Source organism: Eschrichtius robustus, chromosome 5, assembly GCF_028021215.1.
Source record: "Eschrichtius robustus isolate mEscRob2 chromosome 5, mEscRob2.pri, whole genome shotgun sequence".
In the NCBI taxonomy this organism is placed as follows: Eukaryota; Metazoa; Chordata; class Mammalia; order Artiodactyla; family Eschrichtiidae; genus Eschrichtius; species Eschrichtius robustus.
Genome location: NC_090828.1, coordinates 3,077,978 through 3,088,754, shown reverse-complemented (window position 1 = coordinate 3,088,754; position 10,777 = coordinate 3,077,978). Strand labels below are relative to the sequence as shown.

The following is a 10,777-nucleotide window of genomic DNA, read 5'->3' as shown; positions in this document are numbered from 1 at the left end:
ACCTGCTCTTCCCCGGCACCAGTACTGTTCTGGGAGGCTTGTTACCTGTTCCAGCCAGAAGCCCTGGGTTGAGCCGCTCAGGGCAGGGGTGAAGGAGGTGGGAGGGACACCTAATGAGCTGTGTCCAGCTGCTCTTCCCCTGGCACCAGTACTGTTCCGGGAGGCTTGTTACCTGTTCCAGCCAGAAGCCCTGGGTTGAGCCGCTCAGGGTAGGGGTGAAGAAGGTGGGAGGGACACCTAATGAGCTGTGCCCACCTGCTCTTCCCCGGCACCAGTACTATTCCGGGAGGCTTGTTACCGAGTCCAAGCTCATGCTGCTCACTGCACGACAGGTCAATACATCAAGAGACACGTTGTTGGGGAAAGGGATAGTGACTTTATTCAGAAAGCCAGCAAACCGAGAAGGTGGTGGACCAGTGTCCCGAAGAACCATCTCACCCAAGTTAGAATTCAGGCTTCTTTTATACTAAAAGGGGAGAGGTGTAAAGTCCCGGTTCTGGTCAGCCTCCCGAAGGGATGTGTTCATTTCTTCCTTTCTGCAGCCATTCACAGGTGGGCCTGGTCAGGATGTTTCCTGTGAGCTAAACATACGCATTGTAGCTTAATGCTCATTACCTGGGAGGCAGGGTTCCCAGCGATGGGCCATTATGTATAATTTAAGCTTCTAGGCAACATCCCTTTAGTGATTAACTTGTAATAAAATACAAAGGTCCTTCCCTATTAGAGGCTCACGATTGGTCCTCTACCCCTTCCTCTCATATGTTCGGGTGCACACGCACACACACACACACACACACACACACACACGGTGGGCACATGATCTGAGCCCAGCCATTCTTTCCAGGAGAATGTGAAATTGGGAGGGAAGGGGCAGCCCCCTCTGTGGCCTGGATTGCAAAGATGTATCTGAGGCCAGGCCCCAGCTCCACTGAGGCATCTGGGAGGACAAGGCCAGCCCCCAGAGGCCAGGACTCAGATGGAGCCACTGAGAGCTAGAGGCCAGGCTCCCAGCTGCCTCCTTAGATCCTATGAGCATATCTTGTCTTCTAAATCTTTTGTGCTTAAGTTAGTGAAAGTTCGGTTCTGAAGGAGCCTCAGATGAACACAAATTGCTTCTCCAGGAAGCAGGAGGGCCAGTTTTGCCCCTCTCCTGCCACCTAATGGACATGGAGCATTGGTTGAGGGCAAATCCCAGCTCTGCCTTATCAGGCAGACTATTTAACGTCTGTGCCTCGGTTTCCTCATCTGTAAAATGGGGATAATAAAACACCTGTTTCATGAGGTTGCTGTGAAGATTACATGAATCAATAACCTAGTAAACCCTAAATAAGGCTCAGGTGAAGGCATGAGGCAGCCTCATGAAATGGAGCTTCATTTATCCACAATGGTGAGATTTGGGCCACCACGGGCCCATGTACGCTCAGGCTGTCCTATAGACAGTGTTCCTTAGCATGACAAATACTCAAGCCAACGCACTGTACCTTAACTTGCTGCCTTGCTTCAGGCCTTACCTTCTCTCGCCAGGACTGCTGCTACAAGCTCATGCAAAACTTATCCGGCAGATGTGTTTTGACCACCTGTTGCCAGGATCGGGGAGGAGTGTTAGAAGGATGGGAAGCACAGAAGAGGAGGACCTGAGGAGCTGAGCTTAGGGAAACAGGCGTTGACAGTGTCTTGAGCACCAGGAATGAGGAAGCACTGGGCCTCAGCAAAGTCACAGAGGGGCACCTGCCCCTCCCAGACTTTGGGCCCTCTCTGAGCAAGTGGTGTCTAAGCTTAGGAAAATTTAGGAGTTAGCCAGGTGTACAAGGAGGAAACTGTTCCCAGACACAAGGAATACCGTGAAGTTTGTCCATGACTGGTCTTCCTCACTCGGATCTTCTCTCTGCCTGGCGCCCTTCCCACCAGCTCTCTCAGAGCCAGAAGCCTCTTTCAGAAAGGAAACTTGATATTGTCACTCCACCGTTTAAAACCTATCAGTGGGGCTTCTGGAAATAAAATTCTAACTCCTTGGCTCTTTTTTCCCTCTCCACGAGGTGAACCTCCTCTCTCAGATGGCTCACTCCTCCAGGAGCCCTGCCTGACCCTGCCAGAGCGCCTATTACCAACCACACCAGGACGCGAATGGACGTGAGAATAATTTGTATTCAACGAGCTAGAAATTAGAACAATTTGAAACAGATTTTTTAAAGTAAGTACTTTGCAAAAGCGTAAGAGCTAAAACAAGGCATGAAAACCGTAAGACAGGAAAGCGCCCATCCATTCCACTGCAGTCTCCCCGGAGCACCCCGGGGGTTGGTGGCTGCACGGCCCCGCTCACTCCCGACACTGGGGGCTGTGGGGCGGCCGCTCCTCTGCATCCTGAGCACTGTGATGGGCACACAGCGGGCGCCCCATCCACCGAGGCAGTCAGTACCGGCCTAGCAGCCCCTGCAGGCCACGCTGCGCGAGGATCCTCTCAGCCGCAGGCCCAGACTTAGCACACGGCCAAACGAACGGAGGCAGGAACACCGCGCAGAGCCCCCGGCCCTTCGCCGCGCAGGCTCGTAAACTGACTGGGAGACCTCGCCCCCGGTCGCCGCTGGCCAATCAGCGCAGGCCGCTAGATCCGTGCCCGCCCCAGGCCACGCCCGCAGCCAATGAGAGAGGCCCGAGAGGCCGGCCGCCGAGCCCAGCCCCGGCTGGCGCACTCTGCTGTTCGCCTGTCAGGCTCCAAATAAAGTTCTTCGGGGCTTTGAATTTTTTTTTTAAAGCGCCCTCTGCAGTCTCGGCCGCAGCGGGCGAGAGCGGCCGAGTCCCCGCCCCGCCACTTCCGGTCTCGCCGCCCGGAGCCGGTGCGGCTGTGAGGGGCTGCGTTTCGCCGCCGCCGGCCGGCCGGGCATGGTGTTGGGCGCCGGGCCCGCCTCGCCTGTCTCGGGGTGCCCAGGTGAGGAGCGCGGGGCCCTGCGGCGGGCGAGGGGCTGGAGGGTGGCTCGGTTCCCGCGGCGCCGCTGCACCCGGCGGGCGGGCCGGAGGGCGGGCGGCGCCGGGGCCGCTACAGGCCGTGCGGGTCCTCACGGCTGGGCGTCGGGGGCCGGAAGGCGGGCGGACGCTGCGGGACGTGGGCCGGGGGACGCGGGGCTGGGTCCGGGGCGCTGGCCGCGGCCGGGCTCCAGGGGCAGCGCGCCCCGAGCCCGGACCTGTGCCGGGCACACACACGGCCTCGCTCGCGCCCGCCGTCGCGGGGGAGCTGCGAGCCGCATTGTCCGGGAGGAAACGCAGCGCCGAGTGGGCCCAAGGTCACCGGCCCGACGTGGCCGGAGACAACGGGACTCGGACTCAGGCAGCCGGACTCCTGATCGTCTGGGAATCGGGCTAGGCCAGGGGGCCGCTGAGGGTGCGGAGGATCCCGGCTGCCGCCTCGCCAACTTGCCTGCGGCTTCCCCACAACCGGGGACGACCACGGCTGGTTTGGAGGGTCTTCCCGGGGCAGAGGAGCGGGGAGGACATCTTGGACCGATCCGTACGGCCAAGTCTGGTGTGTAATCTTGGGTGTGGCCCTCCCCTCCCCGGGGCTCAGTTCCCTCATCCGTCCCACGAGGGGATCGGGTCCGCCCCTCTGCCTTCCCTCCAGCGCCGGAGTGGGGTCAGGATGGACTGGAGTGGCCGGAGAAGGCTTCTTGGAGGAGAGGTAGGAATCTGGGTAGTCATCTGTTATCCTAAGGAAGCAGCAGGATTAGGTGGTGAAGGGAGGGAGAGCATTCCAGACCTGGATGTCAGAGTGAGCAGAAGCTTCCAGAAATGAGCGGGGTGTTGTTGAGGAACAAGGAGGCCCACCTACCTTGTGCAGAGGATTCCTGGCTGCGTAAGGGGATGAAGGCAGGGGGAGGGCACTGGTGGGGGAGATGTTCAAAGACAGAAATCATCACCAGGCTGAGGGGTGCAGGACTGGACATACCTGCTGCTCAGGTAGTAGGCAGTGCAGGAGGAGGCAGGTTTACTGCTCAAATAAAAGGGTTGGGCTCCAAAGGTCATCAGCCAGCCAGCCATGGAGCCAGGTGGGAGGTTCCTTGGGCCCTGGCATTCTAAAGGAGAAGGGTGGGGTGTGGACTCTTCTGTGTCCTGATCTGGGCCTCTTTGGCTGGAGAAGTTGGTTGTCCCCTAGTGACCTGCAGTTCCATCTTTTACATTTAGATTGGGACTTGTCCAGGGCAGGAAGAATTGTAAATGAGGAGTTCCTCACCCCGTGAGCTGACTGGCCCCTGCACGGGTGACGGGGCCTGATTTTGCCACTACAGGCAGGAACACTGAGTCAGTACTGCTCGATGACGAGCCTAGTAAATATGGCACATCAGAATCTTCTTTGAACAGCCTGCAAGCAAGTCCCACCCAGAGGAAGAACTTAAATGGGCCAATTACAACTTGTGGAATTTAGAGACTGAGGGTGCTGTTACCGAAAATGCTGCCGTAGTCAAAGTGTAATTTGCAGTAAAGGGGAAGTTTAGTTTTAAATCAGGTCTTCAAGGGGTGAAGCATACTGAAGAAAGAAAAGAGAATTCTGAAGCAAACTGCAGGTGTTCAGCTAACCTGACAGCTTGAATAATTATTTTCGTTCAGATCTCTTTGTATAGAGTTAAATTAACAGCTATGAAGCATTCCCCAATTAGGCCTTTGGTTTATCCCTAAAGTGGTGCGTGAACGTGATACAGATGATGGAGAAATAGATGGTCATTATATACTTAGATTTCTTAGAACGTTAGGAAACTAAGTTTTGTCTTCTACGGAGAACAGAGCACCAGTGTTTTCTTTTATGTCTTGCGGAGTCAGTGTCCAGTGTATTTTATTAAGGGCCACAGACTTGTTGAAGATTGAAAACCAGGAATCTGATCTAAGTGGAACGGAGTATGGGGCGTACTCTGCCCACAGAGAGGACTTTGGTGTGGGGTAGGAGTGTGAGAGAATTGAGCAGTCCTTAAGACTGCAGCCACGCGGAAGAGTGTCTTGGTGTGAGCCTTTCTTCGTATGCGTGAGTCTTGCCAGGAGCCTCTGAGCAGCCCCTTCAGGGCAGGTCTGCAGGGAGCCGGGTGCGGACCAGTCATGCGCCCTAGGGCTCCCCTTTCTGTTGGGCTCTGTATTATGACTTTCCTAGGGTACCGCCTACAGAGCTCTCTTTACACACGCTGTGCTTTTATTGCTTGACGTGCTTGTATTACCACGGTCAGCTAGAGGATAGAAGCCAAGTGGACTTCGTGATAGACGCGTGTCTTGGCCCACCATCAGGCGACCCCGTCGATGTGGTGAGACTGATGTGTTCAGGTGTGGGTGCCTGGCAGTGGGCTTGCTGGGGGGGCAGACACTGCTTTGGGATCCAGATCTGCTTGAGGGATTACTGGCAGGATCGTTCGGGGGCCGCTGAGCAGGGGGGGCTGGCTCTAGGTGGTGCTGCTGTGTCTGGCAGCTTGTGGGCTGGAGCCTCCACAGGAGCTCCCGACTCCACCCCACCCGCCCCCCGCCCTCCCTTGTGAGGAGACTTCGTAAACTGAGCCGTTAGTCCCCCGCCCTGGGTGAAGCTGGGACGATGTGTGTCCCTCGGTGATGGTCCTCCCCGTAGGTCCACCTGAGGAGACAGCATGGTAGGGTGGGAATAAAGAAACTAGCGATGGTTTGGTTTCACTTTTTTTTTCAATTTTATCGAGGTATAACTGAAGTACACTAAACTGTACATACTTAAAGTATGCAATTTGATCAGTCTTGATGTACGTATGTACCCCTGAAACCATCACCACATTCAAGATAAAAACATTCCCATCATCTACACGAGGGAAACTAGTGTTCCATGGTGACCTCTTCTAGCAGCTGAGTGGCCTCAGACAACCCAGTTCCTGGGCCCTGGTTGTCCCAGAGTCCACATCCATAAAATAGAGTGGGAGTCAGGGGAGAAGTCCATCCCAGATTTGAAATTCTAGGAGCTTGTGAGCGCTTATGTGTAATAGAACTATCTCTTGAAGCATTTAGACCAGTGACTCTTTTTAAAAAATTTTTATTTATTTATTTGTTTGTTTGTTTATTTATTTAGGCTGCATTGGGTCTTCATTGCTGTGCGTGGGATGGATTTCTCTAGTTGCGGCGAGCAGGGGCTACTCTTCACTGTGGTGCGTGGGCTTCTCATTGCGGTGGCTTCTTGTTGCAGAGCACGGGCTCTAGGCGTGCGGGCTTCAGTAGTTGTGGCACGCGGGCTCAGTAGTTGTGGCTCATGGGCTCTAGAGCGCAGGTTCAGTATTTGTAGCGCATGGGCTTAGTTGCTCCGCGGCATGTGGGATCTTCCCGGACCAGGGCTCGAACCCGTGTCCCCTGCATTGGCAGGTGGATTCTTAACCACTGGGCCACCAGGGAAGTCCCTAGACCAGTGACTCTTAAAGGGATTAGGTGTGTGTGTGTTTGTGCGTAGGTACAGTTCAGAAGATCATATTCAATATGTTGTTTTCATGGTACAAATAATAGAAAATTAAATCTTACAGTCTTTGTGGGGTGGGGGAATACACAGAAGATGGTGTGAAAAGCTATGTGAGGGACCTGGGTTAAAATGGTTAAAAATACTGATGGGGGGAGAGTTATTCTTATAGTTTGACTTTCAAGATCTTGGCTTCAGCCCCTGGCTGGCAGTGCGGAGGCTGCACGATGCCTGGAGTTTACTGTAAAAGACGTGAACCAGCGGGAGTTCGTCAGCGCTCTGGCAGCCTTCCTCAGAAAGTCCGGAAGCTGAAAGTCCCTGAATGGGTGGACACTGTCAAGCTGGCCAAGCATAAAGAGCTCGCTCCCTACGATGAGAACTGGTTCTACACACGAGCTGCTTCCACACCACGGCACCTGTACCTCCGGGGCGGCGCTGGGGTTGGTGCCATGACCAGGATTTATGGGGGGCGTCAGAGACATGGTGTCATGCCCAGCCACTTCAGCAGAGGCTCCAAGAGCGTGACCCATCGGGTCTTCCAAGCCCTGGAGGGGCTGAAAATGGTGGAAAAGGACCAACATGGGGGCTGCAAACTAACACCTCAGGGACAGAGAGATCTGGACAGAATCGCTGGACAGGTGGCAGCTGCCAAGAAGAAGCATCAGAACAAATGATGCTGGGTTAATAAATTGCCTCATTCGTAAAAACAAAAAAACAAGCAAAAAAACAAGATCTTGGCTTCAAACTAAAAGTTCTGTGCTTAGGTCATGTTTTTCATCTGGAAGTTTTAGATCATTTTCTTTTGAAAATGATCAGAGTGGTATTGAAAGGAAATCACATTAAAGCAACAAAGGAAATTATGAAAATATTGAGCTGGTGACCAATTTTTGTCCTCAATCAAAAGAAGTTCCAGGGCTTCCCTGGTGGCGCAGTGGTTAAGAATCCTCCTGCCAATACAGGGGACACGGGTTCGAACCCTGGTCCGGGAAGATCCCACATGCCACGGAACACCTAAGCCCGTGCGCCACAACTACTGAGCCTGCGCTCTAGAGCCCGTGAGCCACAACTACTGAGCCCACGTGCCACAACTACTGAAGCCCACGCACCTAGAGCCCATGCTCCACAACAAGAGAAGCCACCACGATGAGAAGCCCACGCACCACAATGAAGAGTAGCCCCCGCTCGCCGCAACTGGAGAAAGCCCACGTGCAGCAATGAAGACCCAACAGCCAAAAATAAAAATAAATAAAATTTAAAAATTAAAGAACAAAAAAAGTTCCAGAATTTTTCTCCAACTGGTAAAGCAAGCAAGAAGAGTTAGGAGGCCTGTCAGATGAATGGCGGTTTATATTAGAAACAGAAGGCAGATTCTAGAGGACAGTTCTGTTTGTAAACGTTGCTGACATCTTTAGTCCTTTCTCCGAAGCAGTCAGGTGCATCACCTATTTTTGGTCTTTATTATCCTTCCCAGTGAGCTGTCAGTGAGGGAACCTGAAACATAGGTGGGTTGGAAGTAGCCAAGTGAAAAGAATCTAGTTTGGGGCATTAATTATAACTTAATTATGTTGCTGTTGCCTAACAATGGAAATACAATACAACATAAATGTGAAGATGCTTATTAAGGTTCTAGCCACACCTTTATTAAAGGAAGGAGGAAAGAAAGCATTGCGGTGCTCCCTCCTCACCAGAGGTGGATGGACACTCTCTTAAGTCTGTGATGGGCCAGGCTCTGGGTCCACACCCTCAGGTGCATGGTCCACACAGCAGGGATGGGCAGACTTACCAGTGGGCAGTGGTGGGCCTATGTGAGGCCCGTCAGGGGAGGTTCCCCTAGACCATGAGCGCCCAGGAGCATTGCCACTGCTACATCCCGGGGCCTGGCGCCCAGTGAGTGTTAAATGCTTGGCTCTCCCTTGTTAAATTTTCATTCATACTTTAAAACATTAGATTTAGAGAGGCATAGAGATTATCCAAATTCGTTATGAAGGAATGCAGTGTTATTAATGTATCTTACATGCTAAACTTTTCTATAACTAAATTATGGGGAAAATATTAAAAACCACCTTACATCATTGTCTTCAGCGTCCAGTCACTGTCTTAACCTGCTGTTGGCCTTTCAGGATAAAGGTAGCAGGGATGCTGACGCTGGCAAGCAAACTGAAGCGGGATGATGGTCTCAGAGGGTCCCGGGCGCCAGCCGCAGCCTCCGACTCCACTCGGCGGGTTTCTGTGAGAGACAGGCTGCTTGTCAAAGGTAATGACCCTCCATGTGGGCTGTTTTTCCATCCCATAACAAAATGAAGTCTGGCTGGAGGCTCTTCCGGGATACGAAGCAGCCTGTTGCTGAATAGAAGTACCTGTTTGAAAATATTTTGAAATATAATTGCTGTCACATACAACCGAAGGACTTTGTACTGTGCACACACTATGGGAATGCTGATGGCAAGAAAACGGTATTAAAACTGGTGTGTCTTATACACTTGGGATATTCTGTGTAGGGGCTGCCAGAACGCTAGGAGAAGGAGTGAGGTACTAGGAACCAGCAGACTGACGACTCTGGTCTCAGTGCTGTCAGTATCCAGCTGGTGTGTGTGTGTGAGGGGGGTGGGGAGTTGGGGAGGTTCTTCCGTTCTGGACTCCTCAGCACCAGAGTGTCTGACCTGTAAAGGGAGAGAGTGGAGTTCGGTAATGTCTTAGGATCCTTCTCTCTTTTATTTATTCACAGCCTGAGGACAGCCTTGTGCAAAATTGGTTCTTGTCCCAGAACTAATAACAGGGTGTCCTAGAGCGGTAGTCTTTGGAGAAGGGTTACGTGATGTGTGTGTGTGACTGCGAGTGTTTGTGTGGAACTTTTGCATGTATTCAATGAACAGATTTACAGCTACTGAGTGCAAAGGCAGTTTCCTAGGGTCATGAGGACTACGAAAGATCAAACAGTTTCTGCCTTGAAGGAGCCCTCTTTACTTTATGACACGTGTTTACATTTTTTAAGTATAAGGAGCTAGGGAGCACAGAGGGTTAAGTGATTTGTTAGAACTGTCTGTTTTCACATTGTGTTAGGTGGACACGGTGGGGGTGGCTGGCATCTGCATGTCCAGGAACAGATCTGATGGTGGGAGACCTAGCGTTTATGAACGCCCCGTGTTGGGCCTTCTCAGGAGCAAAGCACGGCTGAGTTTGGGAAGGGGTGGGACCAGGAGGCGCCGGGTTCAGGGGGACGTCAGTGGTGTACTCTTCCCTGTTCTCCCTCTGCCCCTGGATCGTGGCTGAGCTCTGGCTTTCCCAGCCTGATGGGTGAATGGTTAAAGATGGAGTCAGAATCGTTTTTGACATCTTGGCAAAATACCTTCTGTGTCAGGGAGAGCGTTAGACTGTATTTAGTTTGTTACAACACAGGAAGGTTTACTCTGTGAGGTCTGGGGCTGTGGCCTGGGCTGCAGCCCCTCACTTGGGTGGCCTGATAGGACTTGAGTCTCTTTCCTGGATGCTGGCTCAAGGGTTCCATCTGCAGAGGAAGCCCGGAGCCAGGCAAGCCAGGGAAGGGGTTTGATGCGTGAGTCAGATCCTTCGAGGGGAGGGTGTTCTAATGCCAGGGAGTTGCGGTGAGGAAGGGCAGGTGGGAAGCCGGCAAATAGACGGTGCCATCTTCTTTCCCGTCTCCTCGTCATGGTTGACAGCAGCACTTTTCTGCTGAGCACTTGGGGCCAGGCCCTCTGTTGGGTACTTTATAGGGACAATTCTTGTTTGACTTTTGCTAAGCCTGCCAGGTGGGTGGTTCATTTTACAGCTCAAGAACTGGGACTCAGAGGTTCAAAAACTTGCCCAGGTCGCAGCTTTATTGCAGCAAGACAGCCAGACCCCCATTTTGGGGTAGGGCAGGCACTTGGGGAACAGACCCAGCAAGCAGAAACCGAGGGAGCAGAACAGAAGTGTGAGTCCACAGAAAGGAGAATTCAGGGAGGCACAGGGGCTCCACCACACCTCCTCCTGCTCAAGGATTCCCTGAGAGCTCTCAAGTGACTCGAGGCCCTGACGCGGCCCCGGGGAGCCCACTGAGGCCCATAAAGCTGGACTCTGCCCCAGCTCCTAGGACAGAAGATGTCTTTGGCTGGGTTTACAGGACCCAGCTGAGGTCCTTTGATTTTGTGAGGCTTATCAAGGAGAGGTGCAAAACCTCCTCGAGAGGCCACCTGTTTGCATTCTCTCAGAGACACTGGGGATTATTAGGTTTCCGGGCCCAGAGCACTCGCAGTTGACGGGGGTTTGTGCAGCAAGGCTCAGTGTAACACGCCCCTCACGTGGCCTGCTCTCTCCATCTGCCTCGGGGGTGGCCAGGCCAGTGTGGGC

The 10,777-nt window shown here is 53.2% G+C and overlaps 1 protein-coding gene, 1 long non-coding RNA gene and 1 pseudogene across 3 annotated transcripts in view; 2 read left to right on the top strand and 1 right to left on the bottom strand.

Moving 5' to 3' along the window:
- Positions 1–353: 353 nt before the first annotated feature.
- LOC137765027 (uncharacterized) lies at positions 354–3,940 on the bottom strand. Its single transcript, XR_011074106.1, has 3 exons — positions 3,821–3,940; positions 1,512–1,577; positions 354–581 (listed from the first exon to the last, which is right to left on the bottom strand). It is a non-coding gene; the product is annotated as an uncharacterized lncRNA (long non-coding RNA).
- Positions 2,790–10,777, top strand: part of UBE2F (ubiquitin conjugating enzyme E2 F (putative)) — a 50,719-nt gene continuing 42,731 nt past the window's right edge. The window contains exons 1-2 of one of the 2 annotated variants that reach the window (XM_068544142.1): positions 2,790–2,926; positions 8,551–8,684. In XM_068544142.1, the coding sequence (XP_068400243.1) occupies positions 8,567–8,684 (118 nt within the window). In that variant the 5' untranslated portion in view covers positions 2,790–2,926; positions 8,551–8,566. The remainder of the gene's footprint in view (positions 2,927–8,550; positions 8,685–10,777) is intronic. The other variant, XM_068544141.1, reaches the window with a different exon arrangement.
- Positions 4,028–7,142, top strand: LOC137765510 (small ribosomal subunit protein eS19 pseudogene; annotated as a pseudogene).